Below are 22,236 nucleotides of genomic sequence, written 5' to 3'. Positions count from 1 at the left end.
GGGGAAATATTTGCAAATCATATATCTGATAAGCGTCTAGTATCCAAAATATATGAAGAACTATTAACAACCAAACAATTAAAAGACCGATAACCCAATTTAAAAAATGGGCAGGGCTTCCCTGGTGGCGCAGTGGTTGAGAGTCTGCCTGCCGACGCAGGGGATACGGGTTCGTGCCCCGGTCTGGGAAGATCCCACATGCCCCGGAGCGGCTGGGCCCGTGAGCCATGGCTGCTGAGCCTGCGCGTCCGGAGCCTGTGCTCCGCAACGGGATAGGCCACAACAGCGAGAGGCCCGCGTACCGCAAAAAAAAAAAAAAAAAGGGCAAAGGATCTGAAATGGGCAGTTCTCAAAATAGGACCTATGAATGGCCAATAAGCGCGGGAAAGGATGCTCAACATCATTAGCCATCAGAGGGATGAAGATCAAAACCACACCTATAGGTTGGCTACAACCAAAAAGACAGACGATAACAAGTGTCCCGACATTGCTGGTGAGAATGTAAAATGGTCCAGCTGCTCTGAGAAACAGTGTGGCAGTTCTTCAAACAGTTAAACATAGTTCCAGTGCGACCCCGCAGTCCACTCCTAGCTATACAACCAAGAGGACAGAAACATATGTCCACAAAAAACCTGTCCAGGAATGTTCATAACAGCGTGATTCATCACAGCCAAAGAGTGGCAACAACCCAAATGTCAATCAACTGATGAGTGGGTAAACAAAATGTGATATAACCATGCAATGGAATATATCCAGCCATAAAAAGCACTGATTCATGCTACAACATAGATAAACCTTGAAAACATTCTGCTAAGTGAAGGAAGCCAGTTAGAAAAGCCACAAAATATATGACTTCATTCATCCCAGGTGTCCAGAATAGGCCACTCCATAGAGACAGAAAGGAGACTGGTGGTTGCCAGGGCCTGGAGGGCAGGTGGAATGGGGAGCGACTGCAAATGGGAACATTCCTTTTTGCGGTGATGAAAATGTTCTGGGATTAGATAATTGTGATGGCTGTACAACTCTGTGAATATATGCAAACCTACTGAACTGTATCTACACTTTAAAAAGGTGGATTTTATGGTATGTGGCTTATACCAATTGAAAAAGAAAAATAAGGAAAAAACCCCAGCGGTAGCGGCTGCCACCCCGCGAGCACTCGCTCCCTGCGGGAAACTGGGCTAAAAATGCTTCGGGTACAGTGTCTCCTTCGATCCTCCAGAAAACCTGCAGAGACCCGTTCCCCCAGCCCCGCCCCTGCCAAGGCCAGGGTGAATCAGAGAAGGATGAGGAGAGTGCTCTCCCGGAGAGATCTGGGGTCCAGATGAAATGCAGAGACGAGACACTTCCCATGAACAGGCTGCATCCAGCATTAGGCCAGACACCCACACCTTTCTGAAATCTCAGGCTCTGGGGTCTGAGGTGGTAGCCTGGGTGATGGCAGGACCCAGCAGAGGAGGCCAAGGACCGAGCATGACAAGAAAGAGGGGCCCAGGCACAGCGTCATGCTCTTCCTCCTTTATCCTAACTTGGAGCTTGTTGACCACACCCTGAGCAACAGGCACTACCAGCTGCAAACCCCACGCCCTCTCCAGGGTGGGCCCGGGACCAAGACCTCCCTGATCATGCGGCCTGAAACGCCCACAGACCAAGCTCAGTCTGTGGGGGTCAGCCTTGGGGGAAGGCAGTCCTGTGCCCGCAAGGCAGAGGCTGGAAAGGAACCTGTGTCCCTCACTGGGCTGCAGGCTGCCACACACCCAGGGCCTGTCCCAACGCTGGATTTCGGGTACAGCAGACCACGATGACTCTACTGCTTGACCCAATTTCTGGCTGCTTGTAGCCAAAATCACCCTGCCACGCCTGTGAAATCACAGTAAATTAGAAACTACTACCGTTTCTATTTTGGTTTCAACAACCGGTCACCAACAAAAAAATGCGTTGTATCCCTGGAGCTAGAGACCCAGCAATGAAGGAACACAAGCAACGCTGCCTCGTGGAGCTGACATTCCAGGTGCAGGGACCGGACAATAAGCCCGATGGATGAGTAAAATGGACAGCTAGATGGTGCTGGCAGGCGACACGGGGAGCGCGAGGGGGCTGCCAGTGGAAGTGGAGGTGTGATCGAGATGTGCCTCGCTGAGCAAAGACACAGGAAGGCGAGCGGTCAGCCTGGGCATCTGGGGGAAACGAAACGCGCTCCTGGCAGACGGAACGGCCAGTGCAAAGGCCCTGCTTGAGGACACGCTGCCGTCTGGTCATACAAATGGACCCAGCCTTTGAGATGAAGACGGTGACATCAGTCTAGCTCGTGGACACAGAGGTCTCCTGAGTGGGAGTGTCGAGGAAGCAGCCGGGCCCTGCAGCGGTGGAGCCGGCCCCGCCCCATGTGAGGGACAGCGACAGCAGAGTTCCCTCCAGCTCCGCCCTGGGAAAGTCCCAACAGTGCCAACAGCTCTTCTCCCCCAAATAGAATAGGACTCTTTCTATCAGTCAGCACTGGGCGCTATTTCTGGTTCCCCGAAAAAGGCTACTGCCGCTTATTTATTTGTCATCTTTATTTCTGGATGGGAGTTGGAAAGAGGCTTTTTTTTAGTCAGATGGTGGGTTGTATTCTGTTAAGAGCTGAAATATTAGCCCCTGGGAACCTGAAACACCCGCTCTTCCCTCTCTGCTACCCTCATCAGAGAACGTGAAGCCAGAGGTCCTCGGAGATGGCAAGTCCTATCACGTCCAGAGAGGGGAAGAGAACAGTTCAAGACCATACACAAGTCATAGGCAGGCCCAGGGTGAGAATCCAGGTGTCCGAGTCACATCACTGCCCTGTCCTCTCTGGCAGGTGGCCACGCCCCCATGCAACTGGTGGCAGGTGATACAGAGCTAGCAAGAGGACAAAAGACAATGACAAACAGGTGCTACAAGAGGACAACTAGGGGCAGGGGAGAGGCGGAGACAGCACTTTGAAGGCGCAGCCTTGAAGCCTGACTGAACCTGGGGTAAACTAGCTGTAACCTTTGGCAAATGACTGAACAATGCTGGGCCTTGCTCTTCTCATCTGTAAAATGGGAGCGATGCCTCCCTAGAGGGTTGTTGGGAGGCCTTGGCACCTAATAGGCACATAGCAGTGGCTGCTATTTCTATTGCTACACTGGGCAAGGCCACCTGGGCTGCCCACAGGAGAGTGGGTAGGTTCTGAATCGTGGCCGCCGGTCCATGTCCAGCTACCGGGGATGTTGGGCCCCGGGCCTCACCCTCCTTGGTTCCCTGGCTGTGCCCAGCATGGTGCCAGGAGAACGGGCCCTTTGCACACAGATGTGAAGGAAGCCTTGGGGGGACCCCGGCGATGCAGGGCCTGGGGACAGCTGTGACAAGACTCTGCTTCAGTTCTTTTCTCCCAGACAGGTATAACTTCTTCACCCAGATGATACCCAGTGGAAACAAAACCTGGGGCAGGGACAGTCCCCAAGGACATGCAGAGTGGGAATCCTTTGCAGGGCGGGGCCCCAGAGAATGACACCCACGAGTGAGGGCTGTGCTGAGGCGAGAGGACCTGCAGACAGGCCAGAGAAGCAGCTCCGAGGGCCTGGAGCCCGCTGCGTGCTCCTAGGCAGCGGGGAGGACTCACCTGGGACGTGCCGGGGGGAGGAGTTACTACATTCGAGGGTTCTGTCTCCCTCTCTAGAACAATGGTTCCATGAGGGCAGGGGCTGGTGGGTTTATTCACTGCTGTGGGCCCAGTGCCTAGAACACTGAGGTACACAGTAGGCGCTCAACAAGTACTTGTTGAGTGAAGGGACCGATCTCTGACAGCGCCCTCCGCACAAGGCCAGCTCCTCGGGCATCTAGGCCACATCTGGACAGATGCGGAGCCTATGGTCAGTGTGCCTGGGCGCCAATGTCCCACATTCCAGGCCGCCTGCCTGCTACCTGGGCCCTCGGGCCACCGCTGCGTCCTCACACTCCGCTCCCTCGAGGCCTGCCCACCCAGGTTTGTTCCATCTGAAAGGACGACAGCTGTCACAGCTGTCCCCTCTCAGCCTGGCCACTGGCTTCTCTGGAGGACTTTCCCCTGCAGAAGCATCTTGCTTATCTACTTTGCTATGACTGTGACTGGACTTTCCTTTTCGTTTTTACCGAATGCTGCCACCAGTATTTTCCCGTGGTTTTGCATTTCCTGGTCACCTGACTGGCGACGCTTCCCCTCAGGTCAGACGTTCATGTTTGTGCCAATCTTCTTCCGCCATGGACTGAACACCTCTCATGCGTGATAAGGCTCTGCGCTTGTGATGAGTCATTTCCACAGGCCGCATTCCCAGGAGGGGGTCCGCGCTCTTGCCGCAGGGTCATGCTGCTTCCCAGAGGGACGGGGGCAGTTTCCTGGGGCACCAGCAATGCTGGGTCTTGACCATGCCTTCCCAGCCCCAGGCAGTCCCTTTTTCAGAAATCTGGGCAGTACTTTCATGAGGGAGGATGACGGGTGACATAGTGAATGGTCCCACCCCCGCACACACGGTCACTCAGGGTCGAGCAGGCCCCGCGGCAGAGGGAGCGAGGCCCGGAGACACCGGCTGGCGTGGGGGGCTGGGAGCGAGGACCGTGCATGACCCAGTGAGCGAAAGCTCTGGACGGGGGCCCGGAGACGTGCATGCAAGTTCCGGCAGCTCCCCTGGGCCCAGGCAAGCCACGTGGCCTTTCAGGTCTTGGGCTCCTATCAGTAGACCGGGGGTCATAATGAATCACTCCTGTCTACTTGCTGGAGTTGAAAGGATGAGGAAAAAGTGCTGCGAAATGCCAGCTAAAGAAGCCAGCTCCCCCTTGGCGGGGATGGGGGTGCAGGGAGTGTGGTGGGCAAGGGCCTGGAGTTGCCATCTGTTCACACCCCCACCCCCAAACGACACGACAGGGGAGCCTCTGGGCTCACAGGTGCCTCCGGGAGCCGGGTGGTGGCGAAGGGCCCCTCACCCGGCTCCCAACAGGTGCACCCCAAGCCCTGCGTGCTGAAGGCAGAGCCGAGGGAGCGTGTGACTCAGGTATGAGCCAGCAGACCGACCCCCAGGAGAGCGGGGTTGCGCTAGGGATCGCGTGCAGACTTCTAACTGCATCCTGGAGAGACCAGGGAGGGCTCCTCAGGGGAAGGCGACATCCCGGTGGGCCTCGGTGAAGGCCGGAAATTTCAGTCCATGCAAACCCTCCCTCCTCAGTCAGAGAGCTGCTGCCTCGACTTGGGGCTCCACCTTTCAGGCAGGGGCCTTGTCTACCACGTTCATGGCTGCATCCCCAACGAACAAGTGTACAAGTGAATGAACGAAGCGCTGGCCTGGGCTCCCGCCTCTCCTGGCCGGAGGGAGGTGGCCCTTATCAAAAGGCAGGTTCGGGCTTCCCTGGTGGTGCAGTGGCTGAGAGTCCGCCTGCCGATGCAGGGGACACGGGTTCGTGCCCCGGTCCGGGAAGATCCCACATGCCGCGGAGCGGCTGGGCCCGTGAGCCATGGCCGCTGAGCCTGCGCGTCCGGAGCCTGTGCTCCGCAACGGGAGAGGCCACAGCAGTGAGAGGCCCGCGTACCGCAAAAAAAAAAAAAAAAAAAGGCAGGTTCCCTCACGTCTCGGCCCAGGACCCCCCAGCTCGGGGCACCAAATGCTGCCTCTCAGAGCTGGGCTCCGCCCTGCTTCCCTGGGCCACTCCCCATTCCCCGGGGCCTGTGTTGTATGGCAGGAAAGAGCCTTATTCAGGAGGGAAGAGTGAGGAGATCCACCGTGTCACTGACAGCAGGCACGGGAGCGGGGAGGCGTGGGCAGGGTCCCGGCTCTCCCTCAATCTTCTGAGAGTTGAGAAAACTAACCCCCTGATTTCACAGGCCCTGGAGCCTCTCTGCACACGCCGGTCCCTCGGCCCTGCAAGCCCCTTCTTCCAGCTCCTTCCTGGCCTGGGAAGCTCCTGCTCGTGCTCCAAGCCCTGGGTCAGGCCACCCCCCTCCTCCGAGCACCCTCTTCTCCCACACCTCGGAGGAGGCCTCTCCTGTGGGCTCACCAGGGCCTGGCGTGCCTGGGTTTGAATCCCCGCTCCAGCTCATATCAGCTGTGCCACGCTGGCCAAGTAACTTTCCTTCGGCCTCAGCTTCCTCGCGGGAAAGAGGACAACAAAAATAGTACCGACTTCACAGGGTTGTCTCCCACTGCCCCACGTTTACAAAATGTATTTTAAAATTATGAAACAGTTCCCTCCAGGAAGGGCGGCTGCACCCCGGCGTCTGGGTAGCTGTAGTGGCCCCAGCCTGCCCGGCACGACCCATCCCAGGTTCAAGCCCTGGATGATTCGCCGGGACAGACAGAACAAGTGCGGCGGCCCAGGGCTGGGGCTTCCTCCCAGCTGCTGGCGGTTGTTAACCAAGGAACCCCCTTCGTGGTACTCTCACCCCAGAACCATCTTCTCCCCACTGTGGCTGCGATACCCTCAAACCACTGGATTCCTGGCATCCTGCCCACCTCACCTACCATCCACCCCAAACTACACACAGCGGCTGGATCCTGGATCATCTTCCTAAAGCTCCGACCTATATATTGAAGCAGCTCTCGGCTCAATAACTGTCCAAGGCTGACGTGAGTGAAGAGCCTTTCCAGGCTCCTGCGACATGATTCTGTTTGCCTTCCCATTACGGGCTGCACTGTGTCCCCCCAAATTCATATGCTGAAGGCCCAACCCTCAGGACCTCAGCATGTGGCTGTTATGTGGAGATACGGCCTTTAAAGAGGGGATTGAGTTAAAACGGGGTCACATGGGGGCCCTAATCCAACTGACTCATGTCCTTAAGAAGAGGAGACAGGAGACAGAGGGAAGACCATGACAAGACACGGGGAGAAGACAGCCCCCTACAAGCCAAGGAGAGAAGCCTCGGAGGAAATCAGCCCTGCCAGCACCTGGACCTTGGACTTCCAGTCTCCAGAAATGTGAGAAAATTAACTTCTGTGATTTAAGCCGCCCAGTCTGTGGTGCTTTGCTGTAGCAGCCCTGGAAATCTAACTCACTTCCCAGCTCCTCCCAGATGCAGAGCCAAGACCATTCCCAGCCACAGCCCAGCTCCACGCACAGCGGTATCCTCATCACCCCCCGCCCCACACGCCTCGGGGACGCCCCTCCTCCCACCAGTCGGCAACAACCCGCTCAGCCGGTGTCACTCAGCTTCCCCGAAGCCCCTGGGAACAAGCTGTCTCCTAACAATGACACCTCCCCAGCATCTCCTACTGGCAGTCTCACCTGTTCCACTACCATCTCTCTCCTGCGTCGCTACCTTGTTTGCCTGCTCATCTCTGGTCCCCTAGTAAACTTCCACACATTTGGGTCTGACTGTGCAACCGGGCAGTACGTTCCTTGGGGTCAGGACCTGGCCTGACCCCTAGCTCAGTGCTGCTCAGAGACGGCAGCCGTCAGTGGAAACTCTCTGACAAGTGCACGTGTGTGAGATGAACTGAATAAGTGTGAGCTGTGAGCCCGGAAACAAAAGGAGAAAGGGCGGCATGGAGGAACACAACTGACCAGCACAGGGAAAGAAAGGAGGTGGCCTGCAACTCCTCGACTGGCCACCACGCGGCGCTGTTGGTCTGGCACAGCCCTAGTGACTGTGGCCACGGGGCTTGAGTGCTGGCCTGGCCCGCCAACCCACAGACTCCAGTGTTCATGCCTCGTCTGGTGCCTGATTGTCCAAAGTCACCTGGCCCCTGCCGTCATCCTGTTAGGGGCAGGAGCCACGTGTTCCCGAATCCTAGACGGGGAAAGACGTCTGTGCATCCTGGGCAAGCCAAGTCTTAGCCTGACAGCCCCTCTGAAAACAACCGAGTGGCTTTTTGGCTCGTGGTGATGGTAGCCACCCAGCAATGCAGAACAGACAAGTCGGGGAGGGAAAGCAGCCGCAGGCCCGGATCAGGAGGCGGCGGCCAGGAAAGGCCCGGAGGGCCGGCCCACGGACGAGAAGAGATGGAAGGGGTCTCTGAAGTGGAGCCGGGCCTGGGTGTGAGGACAGGACGCTTCGCGTCCTTACCTTGACTCTCCTGCCCCCCCCCGGTCCACAGTATAATGTCCCGTCCACCAGCCTGGCCACAGAAGGGCTCCCCAAGGCAGTGCTCTACCCTTGCCTCCCCTCTCTCCTCAGGAGGCATCTTCCTGGGATGCCCCCAAGCCGCCCTGCCCCACCTCGATAAGTCAGAACCTCTGCTGATTCCCCCCAGTAACACTCGGGAACTGTCCCCTGCTCTGACCCCCGCGCATCCCCTAGCACCTACTTCCGGTTCACTCTGCATTCCCTTTATTAAAGGTCACTCATCTCTCCCTACAGCCCGAGGCCCCCTTGAGGCACAGAGGCTGGATTCGTGGGGGGATTTGTGTCGGGCTTCAAAAGGGTGGAAACGATTGGACAACGGTGACATCATCCTGTCTCTTCAGACCCATTCACAGCCCCAGATGACATGAAGTTGAAATAATATGTTTTGTTTTGTTTAAGTCATTCAAGTTCCAGCCCTTGAAGCCGCATGCCCTGGAGACGTGGGGACTGGGGAGCCTGACTCATGGGAACCACCTGGAAATCTGCCAGGGCTTTGGGCTGATCCTGGGAGAGGCAGATCCTCATCCACGTAGCCCCTCGTAGGCCATGGGTGTAGGCAGTGGTGGGCTGGGTGCCTGGGTTCCGATCCCAGGTCCACTGTTTCCCCCTGGGCTGGTCGCCCCTCTGTGCCTCTGTTTCCACATCTGCAATATGGGGGTAACACGGGCTCCTACACCCTAGGCTCCTTGTGAGTATGTGAGGACTAGATGAGTCCCCGTGAGGGCCGTGCCGGGGGAAGCACCACGTACGGCTTGGCTGCCGTCAGTTGGCATTGGGTCTGCTCCTCCTTGTGCACTGAGGCCCAGGCAACAACCTGGGCATCCATTCTGAACCCACGATGGGGTGAGGGCTCCCCAGGAGCTAGGACTGTCTCATGAGTATCAGGCTTAGGACACAGGTGGCCCTTGAGGTACCCCCTCCGGGAAAAGGGAAGAGAGAAGGCCCTGCCCGGGGCTCAGGCACCAAGGGGCTCAGACGGAGTCGGAGGCTGAGCGAGGCCGGAAGTGAAGGCTGTACGGGAGCTGGGCGCTGAGGCAACCCGGGGCGAGCCTTCCCCAGGCACGACCGGGCACTCACTACTCACAGTCCAGTTCACCCACGGCGTCTGAGGGGAAGAGGGGCCTGACACCTCAGAAGGTCACATGAGGACAGCGGATGTGAGGAGAGGCCAGGGTTCCATCCACCCAGGCCCACGGCCACACAGACCAGGCGGTGAACCTGGAGGCCTCAGGGCCCAGGAGCCAGCCTGGATGGTGCTCGGCCCCAGGACCCCCTGAGGGGAGGCAAAGAGAAGCGGCACTTCCTGAGTGCCGACAGGCTCATGCTGTGTCCCTGCCGCTCACGTGGTGAGGGAGGGCTCGGCAGGTGGGCCGTGCAGAGGCCCAGCCTGGTGCTGCCTGAGGCACAGGGAGGGCCGGACAGCCTTTGCTGGCTTGAAGATGGAGGGGCCCATGAGAAGGAATATGGGGGCTATAAGAGCAGAGGGTGGCCCCTTGCTGACAGCCAGCAGGGAAACTGGGACCTCAGTCCTACAGCCACAAGGAAGTGATTCCTGCCAACAAGCATGAGCCTGGGAGCGGGTTCTTCCTCGGGGCCTTCGGATGAGAACGCAGCCCAGCTGACACCTTGATTCCCATCTGAGACACCGTGAGACCAGAAACCAGCCACGCCAGGTAGACTTCTGACCTACTGAACTGTGAGATAACGAAGGCAGGATGTTGAAAGCCACTCAGTTTGTAGTTACCTGTTATGCAGCAATAGGAAACTAATAGGCTTGGTTATTATGAGTTTTCAAAGGGGGGCCTTGACTGTGTTATTTGGAGACACTGGGTAGGGGGATGGGTGCATTTCAGCAGTGGCTGCAGCCCCTACCCTGCTCCCTGGAGGCTTCTGAGGGGCCCCCCTAAGGCCCTGCTGCAGCTGCTACCTCCCTGCTACCAGCCCGATCCTCAGCTCCCCAGCTACAGGTGTGCTGTTGGCGAAAATACTGGAAGGTGGGGAACCAGCCCGAAATTGGGGGAGGGGGTGGCTTCTGGGCAGGGACAGAGGGGAACACAGGCCACAGGTCTGACAGTCCCCAGTCTGACATGGCCCTGGTCAGCTGGACCAGTTTCCATCCCGTCTGACTCAGCTAAGGACCTGTTTCTTCTCGAGGGGACAGAGTGCTATCTGCACCCAGTGTGCTCGAGGCCAGGAGTGTGGAAGTTAGACACTGGCCCCGGTGGAGACAGGGACATTCCTGAGTCCCATTCCAGCTTGGCACTGATTTATGGCCCCTTCCGGACCCAAAGGCTCACTGCCCCACTCGGCTCCAAGTCCCAAAATGCAGCAGCCTTTGCTGTTTTCAAGACGTTTAAAAAATAATATTTGAAGCGCTCTCTCTGGCCATACATATTCTAAAAGCAGAATAGAAAATGTTAGCTTGGTCCAGTGCAAAGATGAAGCTTCCAGCAACGAAACAGTCCATATATTTAAACAATAAGACAATCTCCTTAACCCCCAAAGGGGCTCTAACCAATCAATAAGAAAAAGACCAACAACCCAAGAGGAAAATGGGCAACTAACATGAAAAAATTCATACACAGAAGAAATGCAAAGGGGCAACAGACACAAGAAGAAATGCATAATCTTGTCAATCATGGAAGAAATGCAAATGAAGGTAAGACAGTTATCATTTCTCCAGCAGCCACACACTATAAGGAGTAAAATTTGTTCAAACCTTCTTCTTTTTTTTTTTTTTTTGTGGTACACAGGCCTCTCACTGCTGTGGCCTCTCCCGTTGCGGAGCACAGGCTCCGGACGCGCAGGCTCAGTGGCCATGGCTCACGGGCCCAGCCGTTCCGCGGCATGTGGGATCTTCCCGGACCGGGGCACGAACCCGTGTCCCCTGCATCGGCAGGCGGACTCTCAACCACTGCGCCACCAGGGAAGCCCTGTTCACACCTTTTGAAGAACAATCCAGCAATATCTGCGAAGTGAGAAACGTTTATAACGGTCTTCGGGAAATTCCACTTCTAGGGATTAATTTTACAGACCTATGCAAAGACCTGTGTTTACTGCAGCTCAGTTAAAAGAAAAAATCCAAATCAAACTGGAATGACTTTATGAGCCCAGTATAATTGAGTAAATTGTGGGTTTTTTCATTCACATGCTGAAATCTTATGCTGTCATCAAAAAGGGCAGATCAGACCTAGTCGTCCTCGTCCTGGAAAGAAGCCAAGACATATGTTCAGTGGAGAAAAAGCAAGTTATAGGAGAACACAAGTAGTAGGACACTGTTTCTTTTCTTTCTTTCTTTTTTTAAGCACACATGTATTTGTACATGTATGAGAAGAGCCTAGAAGGATGGATTCCATACTTAAGAGCGGCTGCCTCTGGGAAGAGAGGTGCGGGCCAAACAGATTTGAGCCACTGGCAATCAGGGCCCTGCCTGCTGACGGAGGGACTTCAGGACCAGATCTGAACAGGGCTGGAGGTGAGCGGCCCTCAGGAGGCATCCAGTCCAGCAATTCCTGAGGTGTGCTGGGTGGACCAGGCCTCTTACCATAAGCGCAACAAAAACAAGAGGGGGGACCCATAACTGATTAAGTGGAAAAGGGTAAACATTGCTGTATTTCATCGATTCTAGGGCGTGGATTTTGTTTTCTTTTGTTTTCTTCATTTTCCATCTCTGAAGCTGAGATGTGGCTCATCATTTATGGTGTGTCAGAATTTAATTAGCATTTTTTTCTCTATTTGTAAAGATAAGCTATCAGCGCAACTTCCACCGGTGGTAAAATGCAGTTTGCCTGCCTCTGAGAGACTGAAGATTCATGTTAGCACATAAGGGCTCTGAAAAGTCCTGCAGCAAAGAAACGTGTCTACTCCCGATTTCTCCACCATATCTGACACAACCCCCAACTTTTCCTTTTCCTTCTTAATTCTCACCTTTGCCTTTGCCTTTGTTTACAGATGAGATCATGCTGGGGCCCCATGGATGCCCCTCCCCACCATGGATGTCTGAGAAGGCCGAGAAGTCCCTGTCACTTTCCAGTGCAACTGGAGCGAAGGGAGGCACACTCACTCTTTAAAACTCTGTATAGGGACTTCCCTGGTGGCGCAGTGGTTAAGAATCCGCCTGCCAATGCAGGAGACACGGGTTCAAGCCCTGGTCCGGGAAGATCCCACATGCCGCGGATCAACTAAGCCCGTTTGCCACAACTACTGAGCCTGCGCTCTAGAGCCTGCGAGCCACAACTACTGAGCCCGCGTGCCACAACTACTGAAGCCTGCACGCCTAGAGCCTGTGCTCCACAACAAGAGAAGCCACTGCAATAAGAAGCACGCGCACTGCAATGAAGAGTAGCCCCCGCTCTCCACAAGTAGAGAAAGCCTGCGTGCAGCAACAAAGACCCAACACAGCCAAAAATAAATAAACTTATTAAAAAAAAAAAACTCTATACAAAGACCATTTGGCAAAAACCGTAATAGCAGCAACTGTCATCAAGAACCATCAATGGATGCTTTAAAAAAAAAAAAAAAGTGGGTAAAAGTCTGACAAGAAACAGGATGACTGCAAAGTGTCTCCTTGTGAGATAACTTATGGCATCCTTATGAGATGCCAACACAAAGAGAAAAACAGAAATTTGCAGAGGAGAACCATGTCAGACACAACTCCGACCAAATAATCTATTAGCCAGTGGGAAGACACGTTGATGTCATGTCCTCCTGATCGGTGGGGGGAACAGTATTGCTGGTGTGGCGCTCCTGCCCCGAATGCAGAATCCCCACCTACTCAGGGGAAAACATCAGATACCCCCAAATTGAGGGACACGCAGCAAAATAAACAGTCAAGGCTCCTCCAAAGTGTCAAGGTCATGAAAGACAAACAACCTGCGGCCCGGCTCTAGGTGGACGGAGTCCACAGATGGACAACCAGACTGGATCCTGAGCCAGGAACAGGGTAGCAGTGGGACAGCTGCGAAATTGTTTAATAACCGTATTGCTATTGATGTGAATTTCCTGGCTTAGAGAACTATAAACTGTCACCCAAGATGCTGACACTGGACGCAGCTGTGCAAAGGTATACAGATGGGCACTTTGTGTAGCAGTTTTTGCACCTTTTTTGGGTAAGTTTAAAATTACTTAAAAATAACAATTATACTAAAAAAATTGCATACAGTCAGCCCTCTGTATCCACGGAGTTCAACCAACCACGAATGGAAAATATTCAGGAAAAAAAATTCCATTAAGTTCCAAAAAGCAAAACTTGAATTTGTCATGTGCCAGCAAATATTTACACAGCATTTTATTATATTTACATCTATTTACATATAATTTGCATTGCATTGGGTATTAGAAGTAATCTAGAGATGATTTAAAGTATATAAGCTGGGACTTCCCTGGTGGCGCAGTGGTTAAGAATCCGCCTGCCAATGCAGGAGACACGGGTTCTAGCCCTGGTCTGGGAAGATCCCACGTGCCGCGGAGCAACTAAGCCCGTGCGCCACAACTACTGAGCCTGCGCTCTAGAGCCCGCGAGCCACAACTACTGAGCCTGCGCTTTAGAGCGCCCATGCCAAACTACTGAAACCCACGCGCCTAGAGCCTGTGCTCCGCAGCAAGAGAAGCCACCGCAATGAGAAGCCCGCACACTGCAACAAAGAGTAGTCCCTGCTCTCTGCAACTAGAGAAAACCCGCACACAGCAACGAAGACCCAACGCAGCCAAAAATAAATACATACATACATACATTTATAAAATGCTATAAAAAATAAAGTATACAGGAGGATGTGCGTAGATTCTGTGCAAACACTATGCCGTCTTATGTAAGGGACTCCAGCATCCTGAGTTCGGTATCCGTGGGGGGTCCTGGAACCAATCCATCACAGATATGAGGAATGCTAACGTGAACTTTACAATAAATCCATAAAAGTGATATAATTAAAAATAAACACACATGATGCATTTCAAACATGGGTGTGGGTGCTCAGGAAGGATGGATGGAGAGGGGAGTGCTGTCCAAGGGGCCTGGTCACAGGGTCACAGAGGTCACGATCAAGGATGCCAGCATGGATTTGGTGCTAAAAAGAATCTCAGGAACCCAGGACTCACAGGGTCACAACACACCACGTGTGGTCTGAAACACCACAGCCCAGTGTCACCCAGGAGAATTACCATCTATTGAGTATTTATGCCTTAAATGCATAACCACGTTTAATCCTTACAACAACCCTGTGAGGAAGGGGCTGCTATCATTATTCCCATTATACAGATAGGAAAGCTGAGGCTCCGTGGTGCAGTTAAATAACTGGCCTAAATGCACACAGCCAGGCCATCCGAGTCCAGATTCACTACAGCACTGCTTCTGTAGAAAGGACTACTGCAGAGGCGTGTGTCCCCTGGACTGAGCTGGAGGCACAGAGTGGCCAATGGTCAGTCCTCCCACCTCTCTGGGCCTCTCTCCTCATCTTTAAGATATGGAGAACAGTTTGGGGGCATCAAGAGCTCAAGATCTCTTTCGGGGGCTTTCCTGGTGGTGCAGTGGTTGAGAGTCCGTCTGCCGATGCAGGGGACGCGGGTTCGTGCCCCGGTCCAGGAAGATCCCACATGCCGTGGAGCGGCTGGGCCCGTGAGCCATGCGCGTCCGGAGCCTGCGCTCTGCAACGGGAGAGGCCACAACAGTGAGAGGCCCGCGTACCGCAAAAAAAAAAAAAAGAAAAAAAAAACCTTTCGGCTGGAAAGACACTAGGTGGGTCTTACATTCACACTGAAGTGTAAATGACTGGTGTCTAGTACTTTCTGATCAACCTTGACCAGCAGGTGTGTTTGAGCATCCGTCTGCCCTATCATGTCCCGGGGAAGAGATGTTGAGATTTCTCACCTGGGCACTGGGAGACTGCGTGTGAAGGGGGAAGAAGGCTCTGGGGATCTCGAGTCTGCAGGGGTCAGTCAACTCAACAAGGGGAAAGGGAGCCAGAGGTCACAAAGACAGCGTCTGGCTCACCTACTGGCCCAGGTCAGCCTTGCCCAGGCAGGGGCTGCAGGGACAGGCCTGGAGGAGCCATCAGGGCCTGGGTTGGTGCGGGGGGTCACTCGGGAGTGCCTCCTGAGAGGGCGGGTCTGTGGGTCAGGAGGAAACAGGGGTTCCCAGCAGGGTCTGTGTAAGGCGCCGGACAGGCCCGAGCATCTCCATGTGCCCGCAGATGAGCAGGAAGTCTGGCATCTCGTCCAGAGCCTCTCTTTTCTCAACCGAAAAAGGGGATCATTACAGCCCCCTCGCGAGGGTTAGCAACAAGGGGAGGAGAAGCCGCCCACCCAGGGCCAGGCCGGCCCTATGTGCTCTCCTCACGACACCCTGGGCGAGGGCGTTTACCTCCTCCGTGCAGGTGACAGATGGGAGACTCGCCAGGGCCCGGGGCAGGGCCAGGTTCAGGACCAGCTGCCTCCTAACGTTGACACGGGGCCCACCTCGGCCTGGCCGACAGGCGGTGCTCCACTACCACCCTGCTCTGCAGACCCCGCACCTCCATCTGGACGCGGGGTCTCTGCCTGCATGGCTGGAAGTGGCTGACGTGGGAACGAGGACAATGTTTCTCCCAAACGCCCCAAAGTCCTGGAGTGGAATCAGGCACGGAGCACCCAGGCAAAGGCCCCCGCCTCCCTGTCAGCCCACGGGGCCCGAGCCTCTTCCGTGGCCACCCGCTCCGGCAGTGTGTCCAGGCCTGGCCTGGCGCCAGTCCTCCCTCACACCTGACCCCTCGGCCCCGTGACGTGGGCAGGCTGACACCCGGGGAGCCCCGGGCAGGTAGGTGCCACAGGGGCCAGCTCCTCACAGGCCCACCCGACAGGTGTGCGAAGCATCGTCCTGGTGGGTTACTCCAAAACGCCAGCCTCCTGCACAAGATCGGAGCTGGAAGCTAATCCTGACTCGGGGGGCTACACCCCTCTCCTCTTTGTCCTCCGAGATTCTAGGCCCTGCTACTAACTACCAGCTTCTGCCACGTGCCTCCCACCCAAACCCCGGGCACCCTGTGGGACCAAGGGGAGGAGCTGAGAGCACCGGGAGCCCAACTCTGGGCCACACCTGCTGCAGTGGACAGGGCCAGACCTTCCCCACACCTCCCCCGAGGTGATGATAACCGCGCATCATAGATGAGCAAACGACTCCGAGAGGGCCAGTGACCGCCCAGGCCGCACCAGTGGGGCTGAGATTTCAGCCCAGGCTTGTCAGGGCCGAAGCCTGCTCTCTTCCATTACGATGTACCGCTGTTCTCAAAAGGGACAGGACTTTTGTTTCCTCAATAACCACACGGGGCAGAGACTCCACGACTGAAGCAGGGATCTTGTCTGGACGATGCCATCGCCTGGACACCAGAGGGCACCCGGGGGCAGTGCCAGCTGGCGGATCAAGAGCAGCAGGGCCGGAGCCCACACTGCACCCATTGTGGCCTCGACCCCTCCTCGTCAGGCCGGGAGCCGGATTCGGGAACCACTGGCTAAGAACCCACCCAGATGGCGTGGGTTCAAACCCCAGCTCTGCCCCTAGTAGCTCTGCGGCCTTAACCAACTAGATTCAATGGATACAGCATCCTCACCGCTACGGGGTGGTGACAGTACTGCCCGTCTCACAGGGTCATCGTGAGGATTAAACCAGCGAACACAGTGCTTGGCATGCAGTCGGGGTGCCCCCTGAGCGCTGACAAAGCGGCCCTAGAGGAACGGTGACCTGCAGGCACCACAACACTGGGGACACGGGCGGACCTGGGGCCCAGGCCTTGACTCCAAGGCCCCTCCCGCTCTCTCCTCTCCCACCCACGGCCCTCCGCAGCTCACCAAGGGCGGACAGCCGGCCCCCACCTCTGAGTGAGACCCCCCGGCTCGACCACACACCCCCACCCCGCGGCGGCTGCTCTGCGGGGATCGTGTCTCCCAGGCTCTGCGGAATGTCATTTTCTCTTTGCTTGGTGTCTGGATTACTCCATTTCAATCCAGCCTCCAAGCGGCCTGCAAGATGAGCCCTGATTAAACTCCCAGAAAACCACAGGCAGAGGCGCTCGATCTGCGGTGTGCACCCCCCGTCCCCAGGGAGGCCCGGCGTCCGGACGGCCATCTGTCACCCCCAGAGCGCATGTGTGGGAGCTGCCGGGGCAGCCACACCTCATCGGCAGCCGTCTTGGAAGGGCCTCTGGGCCCTTTGCCCTGTGGCCTGAGACCCTCCACCACCTGCTGCCCCCAGGGCCAAGGACACAAACCCACAATCTCCAATCACAGCCCGGCTTTCTCGCCCATCGCTCCGGCCAGTTCAGGAGTCGGCTAGAGCCTTGCCCAGGATCACTTGTCCTAGGGCGGCAGAGCCAGGCCTTGGTCTCGGGGCTCCCACCTCAAAACCCCGGCCCTATGCGGAAAGCAGGTGCCCACGAGAGAAGAGGCCTGCAGATGCGTGTCCAGCAATCTCGGCTGGTGACGCAGCCTCCCGCTCCCCGCAAGCCGGCAGCAGGCAGTGTTCAACTTCCGGGGGGCTCCTGTACTTGGTTTGAACCGGATCCAGGTTTAGTGCCATCTCTGCCTCTGGCTAAAGGGTGTGGGTGCAGCCCCGCCCAGAAGCAATCACCTGTTAGGGGAACCTGGGGCCCAGGCACTCTGGGTGGATCACTCCGTCAGCCTACTGACCTCATGTCATATGAGCTGTTATGTGGAAGGAACGTGCTGCTGAGGCCACCCACCCTGGCCAGCTGGAAGGGGAAAGGTCATTCCAAGAGCCATTCACCCATGGATGCCGCAGGCAGGAAGCCACTCCCCGGAGGGGAAGGCGGACAGCTAGTCGTGCCCCAAACTCATCCTCCCTGTTCTGCCATGGTGACGGGGCTCCCAAATGTTAGCTGGCCACATGGTTGCCCAGAATAAAGACCACTTTCCCCGATTCCCTTGCAGCTCAGTTCGTAACTCGGTTCTGACCACTGAGGTATGAAAGAACATCACTGTAGCTTCCAGAATTTTTCCTTCGAAGATACCTAGGGCTGTTGCCCTTTGCTCCCTTTTTCTTAGTCCCCTCTCCATCCTAACGTCTAGACTGTAGATGTGGTGGTGAGAGTTTCAGCACCACCTTGGACCAGGAGGGCCACGCCAGAAGAACAACGAGCTGGGGGAAGCCTAGGTCCCTGCCGTCACTCGCCAGCACCGGCCAGCCTCCCTCTGGGCTTTTACGCGAGAGAGAAACGAAGTCCATCTCATTTAATCCACCCTCCAGGTCTCTGCTATGGCAGCAACTTTGTCAGCGGGTTTCAGGCTGACACGTCTGCAGCCGGAAGGACCCTGCCTCCCCTCCAGGTTCTGAATTAGGAAAAGATAAGCTCCGGGAGCGTGGAACCAAGATGGCGCCAACCACACAGACCCGCCCAGGTCCTCAGACAGGTGAGGCTGGAAGCTCCGGGCAGCAGGCCTCACCTGTCCCCCACAGCTGATGCTCTGTGCAGCGATGCATGGTCCGAGCGTGGACCCTCGGTCCAAGGGCTCTGCCTGTTAGCCCCGGGGGACCCTCCCCATGTGTCACAGCCCACCAGCCCACCCCCAGTGCAGAGCAGGGAGCCCTGTCGCCTCCCTGCAGCAGCCCCTCCCACTGCCCTGTCTTCTGTGCCGCCACCAAGGCTCTCTGAGGACAGGGAGAGCCACGCTGGCATGGGGGTGGCGACAGCTCCAGGGGTTTCTGCCAAGCCCCTTCTCCCAACACAAAAGCGGTGTCACCTGGACTGCTGTACCTGAGGAGCTGAAAGGGTAATTACAGCCCTTTACAGCAGGACTAACAGGGCTGCGAGCCTCCAGGAATCGCAGGAGTGTGGCAGGGGAGCGCCAGGGATGCGCTTCCCAGAGCGGGTTCTCTGTATCTGCGCCAGGAGCAGCCTGGCCTCTGGGAGGATGGGAGGTGGGAGCCAGCAGTGCTTCCGCATGTACCGCCCCGGGTGGGCAGGAAAAGGATCCAGGAAGTCCCAGCCTCTGCCTGCGCTCCTGGAAGAATACCAGCCCGGCTCGGCATGCACGATAAGGAAAGCCCAGGGTGCAGCGGTCACGGCCCACCCACACAATTCCTGCTGGCCCAGGACCAAGCCGGTCTTGAGAGTTTGGTCAACAAGTTCTCACTGGGCCTCCTAGCAGGCAGCCCCTGAGCTGACCTCAGCTGGGTTGGAGCTGAGTGGGGTCTGTCTGTGTCCCCGCTGGGGGCCAGTCACCAGCCCCTTACACCTGTGGCTGGGTGGGAGGTCACCCTCACAACAGTAACGACCATCAAAATCTACCTCTAGGCCGCGTCTGCACTGCCTGTCTGAAATGTACTCTCATCTCCTCACTCACCAGCTCCCATACCTTCAAAGGCTGCTCTCGAATGGAGTTCCCAACTGCCCAAGGTGTTCGAAGTCCCCCCTCTGACCGATGGTCTGCAAGTCCACACAAGCACCCCACTTCAGCTCCCTCCCTGCTTCTTTCACACCCCCGGCCTGTCTGGGAGGCTTTCGCCCCCTCAGTACTCACCCCCCAGCGACAACCCTGCTGCCTGTGCACCCTGCAGTCCAGCCCGCTGAACACGCATGCTCACGCTCTAGGTCTGAGCTCACCCTTGATCCCAGCCCTGATTCTCTACCCATGAAAATGGAGACAGATTCCAAGATCCAATCCAGATGCCTCAGCGCTTTCCAGTGCAAAGTGCTGAGCAGGAACAGTGGCTCCCACTCCTGGGTGGCCCCATACTGTCATCTCCTGTCCCTTCACAGATAGTTGGCATCTAACACACACACTTCCTGGGAGAAGGTGGATTTCCTTTCCAGAACCAACGTTCCGCCAAAACATCACTATAGATCTTCCTTCTCATCTGGGGGCTCTGGTTCAACCCAGGGAAGGAACGCAAAGGGAACGGAAGTTGACACGGTCACTGACCACTCCAGACCCAAGGATGGGAGGATGCTGGCATGTTGAAAAACGCTGCCTGCTTTGGGGCCCCCCAAGAGTGTCATGTCCATGTTGTCTCCTGGTGACGGCCAGGCGCCCAGGGCAAAATGCCTCAAGACCTCTTCCAGGACAGCCAGGTCCACCAGCCAGCTCTTGCACAGGGCAGGTTCCTTAGAGAACCAAGCACTCACCAATTCTCCTGACCAGGGTCCATGACTGCATCCATGCCAGGTGCTTGCTAGATCCAGGGCCCTCTGACTATGGACATGAAAGTCAAGCTTAGGGCTTAGGAGCTGGGGAGCCTGAGTCAGAGAGACGTGGCTAGATTCTAGCTCTGCAGCTTACAGGCTTGGGTGATGCTGGTGTACCTGTTAACCTCTCAGAGCCTCCTGTGCAAAACAGGGAGGACGGATGATCCGGCCCACCTTTATAAAGAAGCACCAGAAGAGAGACTGTAAGAAGAAGGCTGAGCCCGGTGCTGGGCACACAGCACGTACCCAGTAAATCCTGCGCTCATTATCCCCATGCTGGTCCTGTGAGTCCAACCATCACGTGAACAACACCTGGGCCCAAGTCACCATCCAGGTCGGGGTCAAGGCAGCCCCTGTAGGTCACACACATGTGGCCTGGATGGCAGGAACAAGGGCTGCCTCTCCTGCCTCTAGGATGGATTCTCACGCAGCCCCAAGGCCCAGGCAAAGCACTTTCTCTTAAAGTGAAACAAGAACTCTCAGCAGGGAACGCCTGGACCAGGGGGCAGAGCTAGGAGGTTACTGTGAACGTGAATCTTTCCAAAAAGCCCTTCTCACATAAACAAACACCTTGGAAAGGCAGCCTGACTTCTCTGGAGCTGCCCTGCCCTGGGACGTGGGGAGGATGAGTCCTCAGGGGCAGGGGCCCGCAGCTGGCAGGAGACGCTCCCGCAGCTGAGAGGGGGGCTCCCGCCTGCGAGAACAGAGCGTACCCCGCAAGGTCCAGCCGCCACATTACATATCTCCATGTGTTTGATCAAAGGCCCTTCAATTTCTCTGTTTGTCTCTTTCGCCCGGTTACGTAACTCCACTCGCCCGCCTGCCGCTGAGCTATTCTACACGCACTTCTGCTCTCTAACCACTGTCTTATCTGGATACTTCATCAGCACTCGTGGGTTTAAGACAACAAAACTTGAAGTGGTTGGAGCCAGTCTCCCAAAGAGAGCACCCTAGGACTTTTACTTCCTAACTCTGCTGGCCACAGAGGGAGAAGGAAAGGCCCTCCCCAGAACGTACAGCTGCTTCCTGTGTCAAAGTGCTTAAAAAGACTGGACCCCCGTCCCTCCTCCCACCCCACGCAACGACCACCTTGTGTCCACGAGCTGGGCCGACTGCCATGGAGGCTGAGCCACTCACGTCCGTACCTTTCATGTAGGCCTCGATCTTCCGGATGAGCTCATAGGACTTGGACCGGTCAAGCAGGGTTCTGATGGCGGGAAGGGGGTCCAGGACAATGGTCTCAGGGTGGGCATCAATGTATTCCTGAGAGGAAAGAACACTCCTTCCGGTTAGAGAGGGAAGACTGATGCTGAAACGAGGGTGACAAGCAAGACTGCATCCCGCGCGCCATCCCCACATCCATCTCTCTGTTCTCCATCCCCCCACCAGCCCTGACCTCTGGCTGAGGCAACACCTGGTCTCAGGAAACGGCCTCTACCCACTCAGCCCCACTGGGATCACGTGACTTTGGCCAGGCCAATCAGCATGTTCCACCTCCTGGGGCTGCCGGCTCAGGAGAGGACATGTGACCCGAGTCCATTCAATCAGAGGCAGGCTCAGCGCTGTTGCTGGAAATGCTGGGACAGGAGCACTGTCCCTCCCTGAGGACAAGAGGAAGCTGGGAGACCAGGCAGCTGGGAGCAGTCATTCTGGGATCTGAAGGAGAGAGAGCTGATGGAGCCCAAAGTGAGAAAACAGAGCCGAGAAAAGGAGAACAACTCAGCTCTGGTCAGCTTGTTCAACTCCTGGATAAAGCCTCACCTAAAACCCGATCTGCTCCACGGCTGGACTATGCTCAATGAGTGGCCAGCACCCTGTGCTGACAAGGGCTCTGAGGCAGGGCTGGGGAGAGTGGGATGCCAGGATTCAGTAGGTCTGTGGGAAGGTGATGAGACACTCGCCATGGGGCAGCCACCCGGCCCGCAGGTGCTCACTCCAGTAAGTGCTTATTAATACCCAGTAGCTTCATGGTAGACCATG

General features: G+C 56.3%; 1 protein-coding gene across 2 annotated transcripts in view; it reads right to left on the bottom strand.

Annotated features, from left to right (window-relative positions):
• ITPK1 (inositol-tetrakisphosphate 1-kinase) overlaps nucleotides 1-22,236 on the bottom strand; it is a 161,411-nt gene that overhangs the window by 22,911 nt on the left and 116,264 nt on the right. For both annotated transcript variants that reach the window (XM_060167069.1, XM_060167033.1), the window contains one exon: nucleotides 21,402-21,519. In XM_060167069.1, the coding sequence (XP_060023052.1) occupies nucleotides 21,402-21,408 (7 nt within the window). In that variant the 5' untranslated portion in view covers nucleotides 21,409-21,519. The remainder of the gene's footprint in view (nucleotides 1-21,401; nucleotides 21,520-22,236) is intronic.

Source organism: Lagenorhynchus albirostris, chromosome 1, assembly GCF_949774975.1.
Source record: "Lagenorhynchus albirostris chromosome 1, mLagAlb1.1, whole genome shotgun sequence".
Lineage (NCBI taxonomy): Eukaryota > Metazoa > Chordata > Mammalia > Artiodactyla > Delphinidae > Lagenorhynchus > Lagenorhynchus albirostris.
This window is presented reverse-complemented; position numbering and strand designations above follow the sequence as displayed.